The sequence below is a fragment of the Coniosporium apollinis genome (assembly GCF_000281105.1).
Source record: "Coniosporium apollinis CBS 100218 chromosome Unknown supercont1.50, whole genome shotgun sequence".
Lineage (NCBI taxonomy): Eukaryota > Fungi > Ascomycota > Dothideomycetes > Coniosporium > Coniosporium apollinis.
In genome coordinates, this window is record NW_006913312.1 from 24,202 (window position 1) to 45,427 (window position 21,226).

At 54.4% G+C, this 21,226-nt stretch overlaps 10 protein-coding genes across 10 annotated transcripts; 4 read left to right on the forward strand and 6 right to left on the reverse strand.

The window, feature by feature from the left end:
- Nucleotides 1-25: 25 nt before the first annotated feature.
- Nucleotides 26-530, forward strand: W97_08161 (uncharacterized protein; the record flags this gene model as incomplete). The annotated part of the gene is made up of 3 exons (XM_007786030.1): nt 26-220; nt 279-378; nt 433-530. The coding sequence occupies 3 exons, from the start codon at nt 26-28 to the stop codon at nt 528-530; spliced, it is 393 nt and encodes a 130-aa protein (XP_007784220.1).
- A 1,259-nt stretch (nt 531-1,789) lies between these two features.
- Nucleotides 1,790-2,803, reverse strand: W97_08162 (serine/threonine protein kinase; the record flags this gene model as incomplete). Its single annotated transcript, XM_007786031.1, has 1 exon — nt 1,790-2,803. One exon carries the CDS (start codon nt 2,801-2,803, stop codon nt 1,790-1,792), a length of 1,014 nt encoding a protein of 337 aa, XP_007784221.1.
- Nucleotides 2,804-3,496: 693 nt separating this feature from the next.
- Nucleotides 3,497-5,542, reverse strand: W97_08163 (uncharacterized protein; the record flags this gene model as incomplete). The annotated part of the gene is made up of 1 exon (XM_007786032.1): nt 3,497-5,542. The coding sequence occupies one exon, from the start codon at nt 5,540-5,542 to the stop codon at nt 3,497-3,499; it is 2,046 nt and encodes a 681-aa protein (XP_007784222.1).
- Nucleotides 5,543-5,872: 330 nt separating this feature from the next.
- On the forward strand, nt 5,873-7,344 carry W97_08164 (uncharacterized protein; the record flags this gene model as incomplete). The annotated part of the gene is made up of 3 exons (XM_007786033.1): nt 5,873-5,921; nt 5,975-6,748; nt 6,800-7,344. 3 exons carry the CDS (start codon nt 5,873-5,875, stop codon nt 7,342-7,344), a joined length of 1,368 nt encoding a protein of 455 aa, XP_007784223.1.
- Nucleotides 7,345-7,595: 251 nt separating this feature from the next.
- W97_08165 (uncharacterized protein) lies at nt 7,596-8,934 on the reverse strand (the record flags this gene model as incomplete). Its single annotated transcript, XM_007786034.1, has 2 exons — nt 7,596-8,140; nt 8,193-8,934. 2 exons carry the CDS (start codon nt 8,932-8,934, stop codon nt 7,596-7,598), a joined length of 1,287 nt encoding a protein of 428 aa, XP_007784224.1.
- A 1,111-nt stretch (nt 8,935-10,045) lies between these two features.
- Nucleotides 10,046-10,615, forward strand: W97_08166 (uncharacterized protein; the record flags this gene model as incomplete). The annotated part of the gene is made up of 1 exon (XM_007786035.1): nt 10,046-10,615. One exon carries the CDS (start codon nt 10,046-10,048, stop codon nt 10,613-10,615), a length of 570 nt encoding a protein of 189 aa, XP_007784225.1.
- Nucleotides 10,616-11,210: 595 nt separating this feature from the next.
- Nucleotides 11,211-13,694, forward strand: W97_08167 (uncharacterized protein; the record flags this gene model as incomplete). The annotated part of the gene is made up of 1 exon (XM_007786036.1): nt 11,211-13,694. The coding sequence occupies one exon, from the start codon at nt 11,211-11,213 to the stop codon at nt 13,692-13,694; it is 2,484 nt and encodes an 827-aa protein (XP_007784226.1).
- Nucleotides 13,695-14,341: 647 nt separating this feature from the next.
- W97_08168 (uncharacterized protein) lies at nt 14,342-16,978 on the reverse strand (the record flags this gene model as incomplete). Its single annotated transcript, XM_007786037.1, has 3 exons — nt 14,342-14,562; nt 14,628-16,842; nt 16,889-16,978. The coding sequence occupies 3 exons, from the start codon at nt 16,976-16,978 to the stop codon at nt 14,342-14,344; spliced, it is 2,526 nt and encodes an 841-aa protein (XP_007784227.1).
- A 940-nt stretch (nt 16,979-17,918) lies between these two features.
- W97_08169 (MC family mitochondrial carrier protein) lies at nt 17,919-19,206 on the reverse strand (the record flags this gene model as incomplete). The annotated part of the gene is made up of 8 exons (XM_007786038.1): nt 17,919-17,970; nt 18,025-18,469; nt 18,517-18,573; nt 18,624-18,722; nt 18,772-18,904; nt 18,963-18,998; nt 19,052-19,121; nt 19,175-19,206. The coding sequence occupies 8 exons, from the start codon at nt 19,204-19,206 to the stop codon at nt 17,919-17,921; spliced, it is 924 nt and encodes a 307-aa protein (XP_007784228.1).
- A 745-nt stretch (nt 19,207-19,951) lies between these two features.
- W97_08170 (uncharacterized protein) lies at nt 19,952-20,773 on the reverse strand (the record flags this gene model as incomplete). The annotated part of the gene is made up of 1 exon (XM_007786039.1): nt 19,952-20,773. One exon carries the CDS (start codon nt 20,771-20,773, stop codon nt 19,952-19,954), a length of 822 nt encoding a protein of 273 aa, XP_007784229.1.
- Nucleotides 20,774-21,226: the final 453 nt, after the last annotated feature.

The following is a 21,226-nucleotide window of genomic DNA, read 5'->3' on the forward strand; positions in this document are numbered from 1 at the left end:
AATGAGGATATATCACAGACTCTCAATGGCAGTTGCAACCTCGGCAGGCTCTGCCAAACCGCTTCGACCAGCACCGCTGGCCCTGCTCCCTCCTATACCGTTATATCGCCGCGTGTTACGGGCTCACCGGAAGCTACCCGTAGAGATGCGAGTACTCGGAGACGAATACGTGAAGAGCGAGTTTAAAGCTCATCAGGACATTGAGAATCCTGTCCACATCGTATGATGCCGGTGCACTCTGTCGTAGATTCGGAGGGATGCTAACAAGGGAATTTCAGATTGGCTTTCTCACAGAATGGCAGATGTATGCCCAGCAGATCGAAGGCGACTCATGGCATGACGAGAAGATGGACAGGAGCAAGATTGACAAGATGAGCGGTTAGAGAGCTGTTCTTCTACCACTTTGTGACATTCGCTGATGGCACCTTGCAGATCAGCAAATCGGCCAGATGTACGAGCTCATGCAGCAGATACGGAAGGCAGAACTTGAGGACAACGATCCTGAGTACGATCCTACCAAGCACAGTTAAGATGCTTTGATGCACATCACGTGCTCCTGGATCGTTCACCACACCGGCCGGCAGCCATAGCCCGCCACGCCCTCTTGCCAGATGAGCACGACAACTCACGCATGGTCGGAATGAAGGGTCATTGGACACGTCACAGCTGGTATGATCGGGCTATGTAAAGCACCACGGAAGCAATGTTAGGGTACAGTCGACAGATACCGATCTCCACGAACATCATCTTGCCCTATCCGAAGCCAGCAAACCGAAGAGAACTTACGCCAGAAACACACGACGGGTTACAATTGCCAAAGCTTCTATACCTTACGCCCTCATCCCCTCCCACCGTTACAGACTATGTGCACGACAAAGTACTACCGCTGCCGCCGCTGCAATCACCATTGGCTCGTCCTCATCAGCCCGTGCGGCTTCGGCATGAACCTCTCCACCTACCCGATGTTCCAAGACGGTGCGCTCAACTGGGTTTCTCGACTTCCGCCTCACAGGGTCAAGTGGTGGGCGCCGATAGGCCAATGCATTCATTGCGACCTGGACACTTACAACATGAACTTCACGAGGATGATCAAGAGCGTGAGGAATGGAGTTCGGGTCGGTTTGGGGCCGTCCAAGAAGCATCTGGGTGTCGATTTAGGCTGTAGAGTCATGTGAAGCGGAGTCCGGGCGATTGTATCGACGTGTCTGAGGCTGGGATAGAGCGTGCGGAGTGCCAAGATGGCGGGCGAGGCTGGTCCAGAGGTGATTTCTGTTCAAAAGACATCTGCGAGTGCAATCTCTATTAAGGCTTCTATGTCTGTGCATTCAATGCAACAGGATCTTCTTCATTTGTTTGGTGATCGACGCGTGTGGTTAAGCACAACTGCCTAAATCAACACTTTTGTTCTGAGTAACCTGCACATACGTGTTGCTAGCCACCAGGGCACTTCAAGAAATGGCTAACCGGACAGAGCGTTAGGGTTGCTTAACAAAATCCCCCATCTGGTGGGGGTTTTCTCAGAAACAAGTTTTTGCTGTTTTGGTTTGTATGAAGGTAAGATCACGAGCGACAATACGAGGACGCTGAGTGATCCTACCGTTTTGATTGTGTTTTTACTCGCATTGTGGAAGCGGACGGGATACAGGTTTAGGACTTGTGTATCGTCGCAGTTTGAGCAAAGAAACAGTTTCGGAGAATTTGCGTTTGTATTACAATCTCGAAAGCCGTCCAGCAGCTTCGAGTTTCAGCGTTGCTACACCAGTAGCCTCTACCACTGCGCCTTCTACGTCTACAGAATTGCCGTTTTGGCTCTTGCCACCGGGATCATCTCGAAGACGAGACTGAGAGCCGTAACGCGTGTTTGCCAGGACTGCTCGAGCGCCCTCATCATCCACCAGTCGAGCTCATCGCTGTACTTAGCGAACCCGAATCTGTCTGGACATTCCGGCTCAAGCTCAACCGTGAGGTCGTAGAACATCCTCGGGGTTTTCGACAACCAATACACGGCGTCCTCTTCTTCAGGCCAGACTTTGTGCTCGCGAGCGGTACCCTTCCAGTCTGCCCTGGGGCGCTCGTTCCGCGCCAGCTGGTGGATGACTACGCCGGCAGTCCAGACATCGCTGGCTAGGACTGGGAGCGGCGCTTCTGGAGCCCAGCACACCCGAGTGCCCCGGGTGACGTAGGGTCCGAAGAGGGCTCTGGGATCGTATTCGGTTGCGGCGCCGAAATCTGCGAGTAGTAGGTTCGGGAACCTGGCACCTGGCTCCGTTGGGCCAAGCAGGAGATTCTCGATCTTGAGATCTCCGTGGATAATCTGCGTCCAACTGGCTGGGATTCCATGCTCAGGTGTGTATCCTGTGTGTAAAAATGCCAGCATCTCGCTTATCTGGCAGTACGCGTGCCATATGAACGCCTCGGGTATACTCTTCCTTCCTCCGTCGGAACACCGGTCCATGTATTCCTCTAGATCGCCACCGGGGCAATACTCCAGGACCAGGCTGGTGCCTAGTACGTCCTGCCGGTGGTCTTCGTAGCAGCCGAGCAGCTGCACGATACGCTTGTTCCTAGGGAGCTTCATGAGTAATTTTGCCTCTTCCAGAAGACTGCCATCGCCCTTGAATTTGCTTACTTTTACGGCCACGAGCTGCTTGTTCGCTTTGCACTCGGCGAGGAATACCTCGCCTTGCCCGCCTTCATTCAACTTTTCGATTGCGGTGTATCGTTCTTCCATAAGGTCGGCCGCCGGCGCATGGGATGGTAGGAATTCGGGGCATCCGGCGGAGATGTCCATTACCGCTGACATCGCGGTACTCTTGTTTCCAACTTGCATGTTTGTTTTCTTTTCAAGTGACTTCTACGTGTAGAACGGCCGGCGCTTGTAACGTAGGGTAAATGTAGACAGTGGTGGAACACGAATCTGGGGAGCATACAGGAGAACGCGGACAAGAAGTCTCTATATTTATAGGTTATAACGCAAAACTATAACGTTGTCCACGTACTGTATAACGAATAGTACACTTTGCTTCGTGTCCCTTGGAGGTGATAATGGCATTGTTGTATATAGGCTTCCACAACGTCCACGACAAGTATCGTCGAACAAAGACCGCTTTGTCTTAGACAGACTTAGTGTCTGATGTACATGCGATCACGACGAATCACCAGAATAGCGCTAGGAGCCGGAATCCCGCAAACAATGGCGAGGGCTTCGAAGAAGAGGACAGTGTGCATACACTGGAGAGGCACGAGTGCGGAGTCGGCTTGTTGTTGGCTCGAATAAGAATGAGATCCTGTTTCAGGTCAAGGTGGTCAAGCATGAGCGAAACCGACGAGGTTAAGCTATGGATAATAGAATAAATGTTGTGTGTTGTCTTACACTCCCCACAGCGCCGGTATGTGTACGGGGCAGTATTGTGGTCTTTAAGTTTGGCAATTGCTTCGCCGCAGAGCATTGCTACTCGAGTCTCCACCAACGTAGCCAACCGCCTTCTCTCCTCCTCTATCTCCGCCTTCCGACTCCGCTTCCACCACCATCGCCTGCAGCTTTGTCACCCAAACTGACCACCTCGCCGATGCCTGCCTCCGTCTGCTCATCCTCAAGAGCCATGATCTCCTCTCTGCAGTCCCACCATTTCTCCTCGGCACGGTCAAAGGCAATCTTCTTCACCTCTTTGACGCTTTTTCCATCCCCTCCGTAGGTCCGACTAAGCTTATCTATGACGATCTCTTGCCATTGCACAGAGGTACGAGCATAAAAATCCCTCAATGATTCGAAAGGGCGTGGATGCGGCAGGTTGTCTTTTAGTGGTGATGATGCCGTTTCTTCCGTACCCGTATTTTCCTCCTCCTTCTCTGGTTGCGCTTCTGCTGTGACTGTTGAGAGCTGGGACACCGAAGTCGCTGCCGTGCTTGCAATATCGGACGCTTCCTCATCGTCAGATCCGTCTTCGTCATCCTCGTCTTCATCTTCACTCTCCTCATCCTCACTGCCCTGCCAGTCTTCGGGCTCTCGTCTGAAGATCTCCTTGACTCCGTCAAGCTTGCCAAGGTCCAGTGCGAACATCTCATCAAAGGTGAACTCCCGGTCGCCCTTCTCGAACGTCCCTCCAAAGATGTAGAGGACGTCATCTTGGACAGCTAGCTGCGCATTGAACCGCGGATGGGGGAACTCAAATATCCTTGGTTTCTCAATCTTCTCAACCTGATCTTCCTCGTCCTCTGCGGGCTTGGTCGCCTCTGGAACTTCAGGCGCGTCAGCAGCATCGAGCGGGGCCTTCGCTTCTAGAGCCGCGAGGTTTCTTAGCAGCTCCTCCTCATCCGCTCTACCTCGCCCTCTGCGGCCTCTCTCAGCCGCTGCCACTTGCTTCTTGCCCTGGGTCCGCGGCCTTCGCAGCGCCAGCGGGAAGTATCGATTTCGCTCAATATTCCAAGCTAACAGCTGATTGAAGAACTCGCTGTCAATGCCCTCCTCACTCTCCTCCACGTCATGCACTCCACCGAACATGATGCCTCGGCCCTTGTGATATGCCATAGTAGCACCCGCACGAGGTGGATTTGGTGGATTAACTGGCCGCTTGCGCCGCTCCCAGTGCACCTTCGGCAACGTGTTCGGTGGAGCATCAGCTGCTGGCGGAGTGATGCGCAGAAACCACGTGTCTTGATACACGACTGGCTTCAGCACCATGCGAGACCCGCCAGAGCCGCCTTTCGTCTGCTTCCCCGCTGCAACGGAGGCCTTGACGCGGGAGTAGCCGCCATACAGCACGGCACCGTTCTCGTGAGGCAGCAAGGAAAAGCTTGAGCGCGCGTCTGGCTTTTGCGATGCGGGCGGTAGTGCGGGCTGGTGCCAAGCGTAGGTCTGACAGTCATATATCCATAGATCCTGAAGATATTTTGTGGTCTGGGAAGTGTCTTGGAACCCGCCGAAGAGGACAATGTAGTTTTTGAAATATGTCATGCGGTGCCCGCTCCTCGCAGGCGGGCTCTTGTCTTTGCCTTTGCTTTCTACGCGCGTCCATTCCCGCGAGCCGGGATCGAGGCGCCAAAAGTCGTTGTAATGGTAGAACGTGCCTTGCTTTGGTGACGAGAACTCTCCGCCAAAAAGATATATGTCCTTGGTATTTCCGCCACGGCACCATGCGTGACCGCTCCGCGGGAGAGGGCTGTTGGGAGAAGTGACAAGACGCCATTCGTCGCGATTAATGTTGTAGACGAACAGATGGTTATAGAATGAAGCTATTGCGCCATTGTAATGCTCGCCACCGAACAAGAACAGCTCATTATCATTTGCGGGTGATGCCAGGAAAGTAGCGCTTCCCCTCGGAGAAGGAGGCTCGCTAGGCGCCTCTGTGACTTTGAGGAAACGCTCCTGCTGCTGGGCGTACTCCTTTAGCACGGCATCAAGATCAACGTCTTCGGCATCGCTGTCGTCGTCCTTCTTCGGCTTGTTTTTGGACTTCTTCTCTTTCTGGGTAGCCTTCTTTTCGGCTTTCTGGGCTACTCTAGCCTTCTTCTCCGCGGCTTTGCCCTTTTTGTCTTTGGCCATGGATAGAAGAGACAGGTCAAGTACAGATGCGGAGCGTGGGGAAGAAAATAATTTTACAGTCAGTAGATAGGAATGAAGATTCCTGCGAGTGAGAGCAAGTACGAAAAAGTCGAGGCTTGGACTAGACGCAGCACATGTATATCAAAAGCGGAGTGGTTAATAATTTCCGAGGGAACCGAAACACTTGTGAAATGCTTCGCCAGCGTCTTCGAATTTAAATACCCTGGCGTGGTGGCGGATGTGACTGCCTTAGCCCTACCCGCTCGGCGGACTGGGGTGTGGGGAGGGAGCTTGGTGCATCACTACAGACCCTGAAAACACTCATCCACCATGATAGCAGCTGCAAAGATCATCGAGCAGCGGTCTCACATCGTACCAGGTATCTATTTTGGGATGAGCAGATTGAAGCTTCGGAACCTGACCATGATCCAGGCAAGCTCAGGATCACTGAGCATTTCTTCGAAGTGCCCCGTGACTATTCCAAACCCTCAGCAGGTACCCTGAAACTCTTCGCTCGCAGCGCCCGAAAAGTCGACAAGCCCGCAGATCCAAGTGAACAAGACGACAAGAAGAAGCAGCTACCATGGATGCTCTATCTACAAGGTGGACCAGGCTTCGAATGCCGCTCACCGCAAAACAGCGCCTACACCAGTGCCATCCTTGACCGAGGGTATCAACTACTGTGCCTGGATCAGAGAGGGACCGGCCTTAGCACGCCAATATCTGCTTCTACGCTTGGTCTCCGTGGGGATGATCCCGTACAAGCTAATTACCTCAAATCTTTCCGAGCCGACAGCATTGTCAAGGACTGCGAGGCCATCCGCAAAGCCCTGACTGCGGACTACCCCAAGGAAAAGCAGAAATGGAGTATCATGGGTCAGAGCTTTGGCGGGTTTTGTTGCACGACCTACCTCTCGATGTTCCCGGAGGGATTGCGCGAAGCCTTTGTCTTTGGAGGTCTTCCCCCCTTAGTAAAGAGTCCTGACCAGGTTTACGAGCGTCTGTACAAGAAGGTCATCCAACGGAACGAGGCATATTACCAGAAGTACCCTGAAGACGTTGAGCGAGTCAAGCAAATCGTCCGGCTGCTTCAGAGGTTCGGCAATAACACAGTAAGAGTAACCTCCGATGGCTTCCTGAGCGCCCGTCGTTTCCAGCAACTTGGCTTAAACTTTGGCTTTCACGGCGGCCTTGATGAAGTGCATGGTAAGCTATCGGTATCTCAATGCGTCGAGAACATGCTGATCGCGGGTGCAGACATCGTTCTCTGCGCCTCTAACGAACTAACCCAGTTCGGCCACCTGACGAGGCAAACAGTCAACAAGATTGAACAATCCCTACCCTTCGACGACCATGTCATCTATTCTATCCTGCACGAGTCCATCTACTGCCAGGGCAGCGCGTCCAACTGGACCGCCCATCGTGTGCGGAATCTGTACCCCGAATTCAACCTTTCAAGCGGGGGACCAGTCTACTTCACCGGCGAGATGATCTATCCATGGATGTTCGAAGATTACGCCGAACTCCGCAAGCTAGAGAGCCAAGCGAACCTCGTTGCCGCAGTCGGCGATTGGCCGCCGTTGTATGATGAGGACCAGCTCGCTAGAAATGAGGTCCCAGTTTACGCTGCTGTGTACATGGATGATATGTACGTTGACTATGACTTTGCTATGGAGACAGCAAAGAAGATCAGAGGATGTAAGGTTTTTGTCACGAATGCGATGTATCACGATGCTGTCAGGAGCAAGATGGATGAGGTGTTCAAGGGGGTGTTTACGCTCCGGGACGATATTATTGATTGATTGCGCGAAGCTCGAGTCGGTCGATGACAGTTTATTAGATTAAACGGTGTCCCGCTTAGAAAGTAGCATGGTGACACCTGGTCGCGCTAAATTAAGCTGCGCCTGCAAACTTAACCAAACTGTCGCCGCAGGCTCTATGGTCCGCAAGTGGAGCCGCCGAGCGATTGGGCAATTAAAAGCATTTGAAAAAGTAGAACACAAGTCTTCGAGCAATACTGTTGAAGCCTTCAAGGATCTTCGCATGCTCTTTCTTACAAACTACTCCTCCCGCTCATCAGCCTCTTGCCTTTCTCAAGCTCTGCCTGCATGTCTTCGTACCATATCCAGCCCATCCTCCCATCGAGGTTCTTCCTTATCTTCTCTACATCATCCAAAACGCCAGGGAGCTCGAAGTCATATAATTGGCCAGCCTCACGGCTTGTCTTGACGAGTCGCTGCGTCCTTTCCCTTCTTACCGCATCGAACGCTTCGAAGGCGCTCTCAATGCCGCTAGCATCTTCTACTGCCGCCACGAGATTGCTTAGAACGTAGGAGTCCTCTATGGCCATTCCAGCACCCGAACCTTGATGCGGAGTTGACCCGTGGGCGGCGTCGCCCTGAATACAAACACGACCTTTGTAGTACGTCTCGCAAGGCGGATGATTGAAGAGTGCCCAGATATCCGTCTTCTGCATCAGGGTGAGAATGCTCTCCACGCTCTTGCTCCAGCCTGCGAAGTCGGCCATCATCTTGTCCTTGTTAGTTGTTACTACCCAGTTGTCCGAGTCCCAGGTTTCGCTGCTGCTGAATGCAACCACTGCTTGTGGGTTAGCGACTCGCCGTGACACGTATCCGGTTTCAGCCTTTACCGTTCATTGTCTTGCCCTTTTCTATCGCAAATGTAAGCACATGACCATGTTGGCCCATGTACAGCTGCCCATTCCTGGCGAGCTCATCGCCCAGGAGCTCGGCGGCTTTCTCCATGGGGATCAACCCGCGGTACGCGTACTTCCCGCTATATACGGCGCGCGCGGCCGGATGTTCCTTTCCAAGTACAATCTCCCGCGTCCGGCTCTTGATTCCGTCACACCCGATCACAGCACTATGCCTCGCCGTCGACCCATCGGCGAACTTGAGCAGGACACCTTCCTCACCACCCTTGTCCTCGATATCAACCAGCCTCTTCCCAAACACCGCTACCCCATCCGGCACCAGCTTGACCATCTCATCCAGAAAGTGCGCTCTGTGCGTGTACGCCTGGCCTCCGGGACAGTAGAGCGGATGTATCAGATCCCGGACCTCGCCTCCATGCTTCTCGGCGTGCGTGCCATCGCCATACCGGAAGTCGAACCACAGATCCCTCTTCGACTCCCACTGGTTCTGCGTCGCGACCTTGGCGAAGCCCTCCGCGATCCTGGGATCAATGAGTTTCATCGCCCGCACCGCATTGGGCCCGAACGCGACGCCGGCGCCTATCTCGCCGAAGCGCGGTGCGGCCTCGTACAAAGTGACTGGAACCCTGTTGTGCAGGAGGCCGATGACGAGCGTCACGCCGGCTATGCCTCCGCCGACGACGGCGACGTCGAAGGGCTTTTGAGTGGGAGCGGTCATGGTGGGTGCGGTCTCCGCAAGGACAATTGACGGGCTTGCGGTCTGAAGCTGAGGGAAATGCACAATTGCATTCTGGTGTTTGCAGTCTTAACTACCTGACCTAGACGGATAAGGGCTGTGCCGTAGTGCGTTTCCGACAGCGGATAGGGCCCCGGGTTTGAAGGTAGACGTCACGTGGGGGATCGACACATGCAAGATCGCGCGCACGAGCGCGCACGCAGTGCGAATCTCGGCAACCGCGAAAATGCGGAGGCGGCCGCCAGTTGTGCCGGCTGCGGTGCCCCTCGCCTTCACCCCACCGGCCCCTCGGACAAGGTCCGATCGATATGGAAGAATCACTAATAAGCCATCCACGGGTGAATCTTGGGTTATCAACATGTCAATACGCTGTCAGAAACTTGGCGGTAAGTCTTGCTTTCACTTTGTACCAGCATGCCCTAGTGAGGGGAGGCGGATGATGCTCCCTGCCCGTTGGCCCCGTAATGGATCTCCGGGGATTCGCCTTCCATGCCGTGTCACTCTACAGAAGATGCTCCCTGGGGGCGCGTCTTACTCTTCAAAGATTTAACCCATTTGCATCCACGGCTGGCGAGCTGACCGCTTGTTGTCGTAGATCCGAAGGCTCTGTGGTTATTGCTCTCCCTCAAGATCCTCAATCCCAGGTGCTCGTAGGCCTGCGTAGAGATGGGCTCTATCCCGGAACTAGAATCGGGAGGCTATGATGCTGTTGAGGAGGTCACGGTTCTGGTAACAGGGTTTGGTGTAAGTAAAGAGCAATACTACTTGGTTCTCACTGTTCATCTGCCCCAGTTTCGTTGAGCGATTCTTGCGTTTCCTCCTCTCAGTCAAGGCAAAAGCTCCTGTCCATATTGATCCAATGTCTGCCTCAAGTTCTCTCTTACGAACACTCCCCATTCGGGGCTTACACTGGCCACGGGTCCAAGAATCATCCATAAGCTTCCTCACTAAGAATCGCTGCTCACCACACATCTAGCCCTTCTTACAAAACAAGGAGAATGCCTCCTGGTCGATCGCTTCTACACTACCGCCCTTCCTAGAACCCAACGCCGCGCACCCCTCACGGATACGGTTGGTAGTCCACCCCTCGCCAATGAAGGTAGCCTACAACCCCGTGCTCGAGCAAGACCCGCAGATCATCGCTCAGGTGAATCCGGACCTCATACTCCACATCGGTCTCGCAGCCGGGCGGAGTTACTTCACGCTCGAACGCGGCGCGCATCGCGACGGATACGACCAGATTGCCGACGTCGAGGGACACAAGTTCTCCGCCGAGCGAAGCAGCAAGGTGTTTGGGGACTGTCCGGCAGTGTTGCAGCCGACGTTCCGCGTCGAAGATGTGTGGCGGCGATGGAGATCTGAGTTGGCGGATCAGGGGATCGATGTCAGGCCGTCGGAAGACGCGGGAAATTTCCTGTGCGGCTTCATCTACTACACCAGCTTGGCGTACTTCTACAAGAAGGACGGGCGCGAGAGGCCGGTCATGTTCTTGCATGTTCCAGTGCTACCTAAGGAGGAAGATGTTGCCAAGGGGAGGAAGGTTGCGGAAGCTCTGATTAGAGCGCTCGTGGACAGTAGGCGGCAGCGAGGAGTTGAGGATCTCGTTGCTGCGGCGGACATGACCACGACGAGCACCGCGCCGATGGATGTCAACTTCAGGTGACGGTAGAGGGAGACCTGTGCTGGCATGATCCTTCAAACCCTTTTAAAAGCATTTGCTGTATCTGTGCAGCGCCAGAGGCTGACCCTTCGGCCACGTTATCTTCAAAGGCTCGCAGACGCAAACAAAGCCGCAGCGTTCTCCTGTATTAAATATTTATCCTTCCTTGAACCCACCTACCAGGAGCAATAGAGCAGCGCTGCTTGGAGTGACTGTATGCGAAATAGAGCCGTACGCTTCACGCGTTCGAAATGCCCCTCTCATCATGTTGAGCGCCGACTGAAGTCTGCAAGGCGATGCGGAGCCGGAGGATGGACCTATCGTGACTCTCAGCCCAGGTTTGTTCTGAGGCACGAGAGCGAGCACGTGGGAGGCAAGCGGGCTTGGCAGGGCTGGGCTGTTGGTGGCGCCGCTCCTATCGATAAGGCTGTGTGCCAAAATTTCTGGTCAACGCCATGCGCCGACGAAAGCTGGACGCGTAGACTCCCCTACCTTACACCTATCTCCGGGGCCTTTGCCTACGCCCCCAATAAATATGTGGTGCTGTTGAATCTCACGTCTCCATCTCACTATCGCGGACCGGCTATGAGCGCCTACGATGCCCGAACGAGTACACACACGATTTGACGACGAACCCGGACCCTCAAAACCGGCGCCCGCCTCTACTGCTCCTCGACAGCTGCAGCAGGGCAAGAAGCGCAAGCTTGATGACCGCAGAGGCCGTGGCCCCGAGGGACGAAAACCCCCTCCCCAAGCCCCCCTAAAGCACGCAAAACCTCAGAATGGCACCCAGACAAATGGCCACCAGATAAATGGCACGCACATAAACGGCGCCCATACAAATGGCACCCAGATACACAGCACCCAAACGAAGGCTCCTTCAGTAGCACGCGGCACTTCCGAACCCAAGGGAAAAGCTCCGCCAGGCCATCTAGCAAAGAAGCGTCAAGAGCTCCTCCCCATACGCCAGGCGCTTCCAATCTGGCCCCACGCGCAAGAAATCCGCCAGGCGCTCCGCAGCCCCCACAAAGATGTGCTGCTCTTGGTAGGAGAGACCGGCAGCGGCAAATCCACGCAGGTGCCTCAGTTCCTCCTGAGCGAGCCATGGTGCACCGGACAGATTGCAATCACACAACCGCGCCGGGTGGCAGCGATATCGCTGGCCAGACGCGTGGCGGATGAGATGGGCAGCACGCTGGGAAGCTCGTCGCCGGGCAGCAGGGTCGGATATAGCGTGCGATTTGACCAAAGCGTCAGTCCGAGCACGCGGATAAAGTTCCTTACGGAGGGGATGCTGCTGCAGGAGATGCTGCGGGATCCGTGGTTACGGCAGTATAGTGTTGTGGTTGTGGACGAGGTGCATGAGAGAAGCGTGAATGTGGATCTTGTGTTGGGATTTTTGCGGAATATTGTCACTGGTGATAAGAAGGGAAGAGGTGGGAAGCCATTGAAGGTTGTCGTTATGAGCGCTACTGCAGATATTGAAAGCCTACAGAAATTTTTTGAGGACGGCTATCGATCTGCAAGTCAACACCCTATCTCAAATGGGGAAAACGCGGTCACCAACGGTGCAGAGGATTCGGAGTCGTCGTGGTCAGGCATTTCGTCCTCGAGCGAAGACGAGGTACCAAGGAGCATCACATCAAATAAAGGAGAGCCCAATGGTGTTCAGCTAGAAGATGGATCACCAACGGCCTCGATCTCCCAATGCCATATCAAAGGCCGTCAATATCCCGTCAAGACCATGTACTTACCGGATCCGACCCAAGACTTTGTTGAAGCAGCGCTCAATTCCATCTTCCAGATCCACTACAAAGAGCCTATGCCGGGAGATATCCTTGTCTTCCTTACAGGCCAAGACACGGTCGAAGGGCTTGAGAAGCTGGTGAACGAGTACGCCTTGGGTATGGGTCCAGAGGTTCCTAAAATTATAACATTACCCCTGTTCGCCGCCTTGCCGCAACATCTTCAACAGCGTGTATTCGCGCCCGCACCGCCCAAAACACGAAAAGTCATTCTCTCAACAAACATTGCGGAAACCTCAGTCACCGTCACAGGTGTCCGCTTCGTCGTCGACTGCGGCAAGGCGAAGATCAAGCAGTTCCGCAACCGACTAGGCTTAGACTCCCTCCTTGTGAAGCCCATCTCACAATCCGCAGCTATACAGCGGCAAGGTCGCGCTGGCCGTGAGGCCCCGGGCCAGTGCTATCGGCTGTACACCGAGAAAGACTACAGCACCCTAGAAAAGAACACCACGCCTGAGATCCTACGCTGTGACCTAAGCGCCGCGATTCTCGTAATGAAAGCACGCGGCATCTCCGACGTCTTGAACTTCCCCTTTCTCTCACAACCACCGCGCGAGGCCCTCGAGAAAGCACTCCTCCAGCTTCTGCAGCTCGGCGCGCTCAGCGAAGCTGGCGAGATCAGCGATGTCGGACGCACCATCGCCAAACTACCCCTAACACCAACACTCGGCCGTTGCCTCGTCGAAGCAGCCAAGCCGGAACGGAACTGTCTGACGGAGATGATCGACATCATCGCCGCGCTGAGCGTCGAGAACGTCTTCCTGAACCTCGTCACCGAAGAGAAAAGAGAAGAAGCCGAAGTCGCGCGACGGCAGCTCTACAGGCGGGAAGGCGACCACATGACCTTCCTGGCCACCGTGCGGGGCTATGCGGAGGAGAAGAGCGACAGGAAGGCCTGGGCGGAACGGCACTATGTCTCGCACCGGGCGATGCAGAATGTCATGGACATTCGGAAACAGCTGAGAGGGCTGTGCGGGCAGCTGTCGCTGCCGGCTGCAGACACCGAGAAGTCTTCCGAAGAGCTCACGGCTAGCGTCCTCCAGAGCCTCCTCCGCGGGTTCGCGGCTAATACGGCGAGGTTGATGCCGGATGGTAGCTATAGGACTTTGTTGGGGAACCAGACGATAGCGATTCATCCGTCCAGCGTTCTGTTCGGCAAAAAGGTAGAGGCAATCGTGTTCAGCGAGAGTGTTTTCACCAGTAGGAGTTATGCAAGAGGCGTGAGCGCTGTGAGGTTGGATTGGGTGGCCGGGGTGCTTGCTGGGGTGGATGGCTGAGGGTTCTGGCTGGGGCAAGGGTGACACTTTATATAAGAGTCGGAACATGGCGTGGGTGGTTGCTTACGCTACAGTGCGAGCGGAGCGAAGAGAGTGGACGCAGTATATGCTACCTCTCCGTGTCGCGCATTGTGTTTATTAGACACTGAGAGTAGAGGGGTAGTTTCTGTGGTGAGATCAGAGCGGATCGATTTTGGGTTGAATCCATTGTACCGGTCTGCAGAGTGCGGCGGCATAACTAAAGACACAAATGCAAAGGAGCGGCTGAGTTGGTATAGTGCAGAGAGAGACGCATGTTATCAGCTGTCCAGTTGTTGGACATGGAATAGAGCTCTCGGGTCCGCAAAGGGGATGACTTGAGCGTAGATTCGCTACGTTAACCAATCCCGACTGCGTCTATTGTAGCTTGAGAGAGAGATATCATGATACTTTTGCGCATGCCGGTTGATAAATAGTGCAAAGTACATTCCCACCGTGGCCAATTGCGAGTACAGCATCTCTGCACCCAAGCCGCAGTCCGACTATTTCTCTTACACGGTAGTCAAAGCGACCATACGGCAGGAAGATGTACCAGCTTGTACCTGTGCCATACAGGCCACGGCGTGCGGCTTTCCGCCTTAGGATATATGTTACTACTTAAAACCTGCTCAGCCGCCCCTCTCACCAAACTCCCTTGCCCAGTCCTCGAACTGCTTAAGACCTTGTTTGCTGACGCTGGGCCGAATATTGACCAAGCTAGCCTGGAAGTCCTCAAACATGATCGGACGGATCTCGTCCATGGTCATGTGCAGCAGCTTTTCGCCCAGACTGCGTAGCGGGCCCATCGCCGCATCTTTCGCTAGTGCTGTGATATCTGAGCCAGAAAAGCCTGAAAAAAGGTGAATTAGCAGCGGCTCACGGACGTTTATACGGTGCAAACGGTTCTACACTCACCATCCGTCAACTCAACCAACCGGTCTAAGTCCACATCGCTCAAGCTATGCTTCTGGTGACTCAGCAGCGTCCGCAGCTGCAGCTTCCTGACATGATCCTCCGGGAGCGGGATGTACTGTCTCCGCACAAACCGCCGTCGCGCAGCCTCATCGATCGCCCATGGCAGGTTCGTAGCCGCGAGAACAAGGACACGGCTCGCATCGCCGCGCTCCTTGTCCTTCTCTGACTGCTCCCTGCCGGCGGCGGCTTTAGCGAGGTCAGACCACTGAATCAGAAATTCGGTCTTGATCCGGCGCGTCGCCTCGTGTTCTCCTGATCCAGCACGGGAAGATAGAAGCGAGTCTATCTCGTCGACGAAGATTATGGAGGGCGCAAGAGCCTTCGCCAGCGCGAACAGCGCACGGACAAGCTTCTCCGACTCGCCTAGATATTTGCTTGTGAGACTGCTAGCAGAGATGGCAAAGAACGTCGATTTCGACTCTGTCGCCACAGCCCGCGCGAGCATCGTCTTTCCGGTCCCGGGTGGGCCGAATAGGAGCATACCCCTCGCCGGTTCGCGCAGACCCATGAAAAGGTCCGGTCGCAGAAAGGGATACACGACCGTCTCCTTCAGCGCGGACTTGGCAATTTCTAGGCCTGCTACATCATCCCAATGGACTTCATCACCCTGTATGACGATCTCGTTGAGAATTTGCGCTGCAGCAGTCTCATCAACACCCTTAGGTAGATGCTTTAAGACTTGCTCCACCTTCTCCTTCCATACTTTACCTTCGAGTTCTTGATCGGGAGTGCTTCCCCTGGACGCTGTTGACGTTGGCGTGAGTGGTAGGCCCGCACGCTCACCAGTAGCTTTCTCTTTTCCAGGCCGCCGTCGGCCCCTTGGTTCAACGTCCAACCCGCTACTGGTGTTGTCGTCGCCACTTGCCGACGAAGTTTCAGTAGTTCTCCGTTTCGGCGGCGTATTGACAGCTTTGCGCCGGATGGCAGTGCTTGCCTTTCCTGGAGTTGGGGGTGCATCGGCAGGACGGGAGCTATCTTCCTTAGGCGCACTAGCTGACGGAGCCGGTCCACCAGCAGCCACGGACATGGCTTTTTTATAATTCACCTGCGTGGGAGGGTACTCTTTACGGTAGTTCAACACGTCCGGATTTAATTTTGGTAATCGTAGAGGGGATTTTTGCCCACTAGCAAGAGGTCTTGCACCGGAGCGATGCGGCGGAGGAGTCGGAGGCTTTCGCCGTTGAGATGGTTCTGCGTCCCCTAACGAAGCCTGCCTAGCTCGAGAGATTGACTCGCCTGTCGAAGGGGCTACAAAGTAGTCCTTCTCCTTTGATGGTCCACTGGAAGAATTGTCTGGTTCAGAGTATCGCATGTAGAAGGGACTCGGAGTTCTGGCACTGGTACTAGGGTTGTCGTTTACATCTTGCTGCTCGAAGCTTCGTCTCGGCCCGCGGTCTTCAGGCTGAGAATCCGGGATAGCTGGTTTGGCAGCGGGCACTGCAGGTTCGCCAATAGGCGGGCCCGCTGGCCTTCCTGCGCTCGGCCGTGACGTTGTGGTAAACGCCAGTGTCGCAGCTTTCGCTGCAGCAGGGGGCCGATTCCTGAGACTTGGCGCTAGCTTAGATGATGAAGACCGCTCTCGTTCCCGGCCTCCCGGCCGTAGCGTCCTCAACATGCTGGTTTTCTTTTCAGGGCTCGGTGTCCTTGAGTTCTTCTTTTGTGGCACCGACAGCATCGGAGTCAACGGTGGCAGTGCGGGAGATGGTATATATTCTTGTGGCAGACTGCGTGATCGTGTAGTTACGTTCTCCGAGGTCTTTCTTATAATGTGCGATGGTCGGCTGGGTAACGGCGGGGGACGTGAAGGCTCGACGTAGTGGGTATCGGGAACCGCGCTCGCCCTCCTCGACCACTCAGCCTGATCTTGCTCAATGCTTTCCGACGCTGTGTGCTGTACGCCACTCGCATGAGGGCTGGCAGATGCGTCTGTAGCCGATACGGTTCCTTCTACTGCCTCAACTCTGCTCCGCTTGAGCGCTTCCAGCAAGTCCACACGCTCCCTGCACTGTAATTCCATGTGGTGTAACGAGTCTTGTAAGGCTTTTTCTGTTTCGGACTTGGGGCGGTAGTTGGACGGGACGCGGTAGGCGTTGTGGTAGTTTATCTGATCAAGGGCGTTGCGCCATGAACGCAATGCTTCCGCTTCATTGTTCTGCTCACTCCTATCAGAAGCAGCAAATCAGCGATGGATCGATACTGACCTGGCTTTCAAAGTACACAGCGGTAGAGCAGATGAGGTAGCACTCGTCGTAGGTCTTCTGCATAGCAGTAGAAGGCTTGGTGCGCATCATGATTGTGTCCTCAGGAGAGCGCCTCCCCTCGTGCTTCCTCGTAGTAAATAGTGAGCAGCTGAGGCTCTTAGTCGTGCCTGCTCGGGCGGATGCGTGGGTAGTTTGTATAACAGGGTTGAGTGGCTCAACGCGCGTGACGTAGTCGGGTGCTTTCTTGGCGCAAGGGGTCGCCCTTAATATCAACGACAATTACTCTTCGTAAAGACCCTTTAGTTCTATTTGGACACTGATGTGCGTCTCTCTTCTTGAACTCTGAGAGACCATGGCAAGGTGCGTAGACGGGTCCAGTTCAATGCGTGTTGAAAGGCTCAGTTGTACTCAAGTACTCTTGGTTCGCTCGTCTTATCGATAGGCGCCCGCAACGGATTTTGCTTCTCATGACAATAGAAAGTGCGGAGGCGCTCCGGCCAGTAGAACTCGAGTAAATCCATGCCTGCCACGGCGGCCTGTCTGCCCTGGAGTCTGCCTAAGCATTCATCTTCATGACAGCCTAGAGCGGCTAAGACGCTAGGGCAGGTTCGTTATGCAGACTTTCATCATTCATTGATGTAGATATGCCAGCTGACACTGGCTGCAAGTATAGATACAGGTTCGCCCCTACGTCCGTACAGGAAGGACAGAACACGAGTCCTTTGAACGCCTTGCAATGATATCGTACCAAGAAGTCTATCAGAGGCCCTCCCCGAGAGTCTTTATATGTACAGACATGGCGCGCCTCTTCGCAAAGGCGCGAACAAATGGACTGAAAAGCGTCAGGGGTAGATATGGTTGTCGCTACCAGTATGGTAGCCTGAACGTCGGGGGCGTCTGTAACCGCTGAAGACGCGTCGAAAACAGGGCTATTGCAGCGTCGATTAGTGACGATCTCATACGCTGCAGTAACCGGCAGCTCGCCGGACTGCCGTTGCCGTAGGTTGACGTGAACGTGTGACGGCGTTGATTACGCCTCGTTCCGGGCAATGAAGAATGCCTTGGCCATTTCGTATGCAGACCTGCAGATGAAAGTTAGCACAACTCAATCACGTTTATCAGACTCTGCTGCTCACCAGCAGATGGCGGTACTGGGCATCGTCGTTATTATCCTTGGCTTCAAGCCACGGAAAAAGCCTCCGTAGCCGTCCCGGCGTCTGATAATCCTCGCAGCTTCCCACAAGCCCCTAGCGTTTCGAAGCTCCGGGTCTGTCGCAGTCCCTCTGGTTTGGAGCAGAGTCTTGATCACATCAAGCGGTGTAGTGATACCAGCAGCAACCCCTCCGGCTAACGCTCCCGCCGTACAATGTGTATAGGGGTCGTATTTCCCTGTCGGGTTTATGGCTTTTGAGAGAGACTCGTATGCGACGAATTGTGTTGCGGTAAAGGGTACAGTCATGCATAGCGTTGTTGGGTATGACACATAGAATGCGGTGAAGCCTTCTCTTCGGAAGACATCTCTCGCGCATTGACCGATGGTCTTGTAGACGGATCCATGTAGCTGCATCCGTTGCTTAACAACTGCGCGAGTTAGCCGGCCTGCCGAAGCCGTGATATACCAAGCTTACCGTCGAACGGGTTCATCAACGCGTCGCTAGCGATGGTTGCCGAGGCACCACTGAGGGCTACGGGAAAGGTCAGCAACCATGACTCTCAAGTGCATGTTGCGGCGTACCGGCTGCAAACGGATGATGCTCTTCCTTCCCTCCCCGGTTCCCCCCTGCTGCGTGTTTGACCGCCTCATATGTAGCAAAGTAAACAGCGTGCGCCGGACCTAAGGATGGTCAGAACGAAGCCGCATATTTTCAAGCGGGATTGCTAACCAGCGCCCAATACCACGCTTGAAAGCCCTTTCCAAAGTGTTCTGAATCCTTCTACGCGTGTTATGGTGACCATCGCGTTCGACAAACCGGAGTATAGAGCGGTTGGAGAGGGATTGATGATCTGCATCCGTGTCTGTAGGGGCGGCAGAGGTCAGATGTCGCACGGAGGATGGCATGGTGCATCGAAGTACCTTGAGGAGGTCCACAGGATACATCACCGAGTGTTCCTGAATCTATCTTAGTATAGTAGCGGGTGAGCGGGTCTATCATCTGCGCTTACGGCGATTCCGGCAAATGCGCCCGCCAGCATGTTCGCGGCGAGCGAGAAGTTGGGCGGTAAGGACTCATAGCTGCGTCTGGTGTAAGTGAGAGGCTTCTTCTTCCAGCAGCATGGTCACTGTACTCGTAGTCGGTTTCCTCGACCGGGGCGGCCATATAAGCCTGTGACAGGCTGGTAGCGGTCTGCGACGAACCCGTTGCGCTCGACGTCTGGTCAGGGAAGGCGCTGGAGGATGGCGTAGCGCAAGGAGCCCGATTCGGGAGCGGCGATGGGTGGGATGGGGGGTTGTTTGGCACAGTAGACTTTTTGGCGATGCGCCTGCTTCACGAGATGAGACGCTGGGAAGCTTCTTTTTCGAGCTAGAGCTCGCTAACCGAGTGTCCAGCGTCATCCCAGCTGCTGTACAGTAATGTAAAGAAATCCAGACCACCGTTTCTACGTAATCAAAATAGCAGCCCAGTCGTTGTTCTAACCTACCTACGTCCCGTCTAGTTCTTATGCAGCACCGCATTACATGCATCTAATCCAGTGGACGTAGAACCATTTGTACATGTAGGAAGTTACAGGCAAGCAATGGACGAGAGACGCGGACAAATCTGAACAAACTCAGAGCCTCAAGTGTGACGCTGGACACCGTACCGAGGATAAGTCAATCAGAGCTGAAGAAGTATGAGGCTGACATCCAGAGCGTAAGAGGCCGCTCGGCGAAGACCGAATTCCAATCCTTTACAAATTACATGTGAAGTCGCTGGCGGAACTACCCGTCGCATGCAGTGAACCTGGAAGGCTCAAAGAGGCTTGAGTTGCCACATCTCCGCATTGCGCAACCGTAATCGTGGGTTGAACCTTAATCGTCGGCATGGGGTTTGTGAACTCCATAACCTAGATGGCGGAGATCTATTAGGCGTCGCACCGCTTGTACCATCTTGGAAAAGCTACGGTGTCTCGAAGATTGGAGACACCAGACAGGTAGCCCAGCAGGCGATCGAAGCCTAACCCAAACCCACCATGTGGTACACTTCCGTAACGGCGTAGGTCAAGGTACCACTGTAGACTTGAGACTTCTGTCGAAGGCGTAGGGATACTCTGCATTTCCACTGCGGGATTGATTGAACCGCTTGCGTCGTGTGTCTCGCCAAAAACTCGCTTTGGTTTAAGCAGGCCATGGCTCTCCATAGCGTCGTGAAGTGCAGACCATCGATGCTCGCGTAGGGAACCCCCGACGAGCTCACAAAGGTCCGGAACAAGAAGATCGAAGCATGCCACTGTGGATACGGGATCGGTGTTTCCCGAGGTAGGCCTGGAAGGGGCCATATAGAACGGTTTCATAATGCGAGGGTAATCAGTCACAAAGACTGGACTGCCTTGTCCAACGTGCTCAGCTAAGAATCTCTCGTGCTCGGCTTGCAGTCCAGACTCCAGAGTCGGCTCAAACTCGAAAACAACATTCTTCTGTGACGTTGCCTGTTGCAACCTTGCTATTGCCTCCGCGTACGTAACACGCGGCCAAGGCCTTTGGGCCAGGCCTTGCCACCGCTGGAGTAGCACATCATGCGTGACGGCACTTGCCTCTTCACCATTCGAAGAGCTGGACCTGGAAGTTAGGAGTTCCTGTCCAACCGTTGAGTCCTGTAGCCGTAAAGCGATATCCCTGAGCATATCTTCAACGAGATCCATGATAGGATTGAGTGTATCGACAAAGTTCATCTCGACTTCGAGCATGTAGAACTCACTCAAGTGACGCGGAGTATCGCTTCTCTCGGCCCGAAATGTCGGTGAAAGAGTCCAGACGTTTCCGACGGAGTGAGCCAGGGCTTCCAGATGCAGCTGAGTCGATACCGTAAGGTATTTCGGGGTTCGAAAGAAACTATTCCCATGCATAGGAGAACGTCCATCACCACTCGATTCAATGGCGCTAGAGTCTTCTGCTGAGACGGTAAAGACTTCGCCGGCGCCCTCACAATCCGAAGATGTAATGATAGGCGGATGGGTTTGCACAAAGTCCCGATCAGCAAAGAAAGCCGTCAGCTGAGCAATGATCTGAGATCGGAAACGTAATAAGAGAGCGTTGTTTGGAAGGCGTGACCGGATATGCGGTATTGTTCGGAGAAATTCAGGTGAATGATATTTCTTCTGCAAGGGATATGACTGGAAGAGAGAGGCTTCATGAGTTAC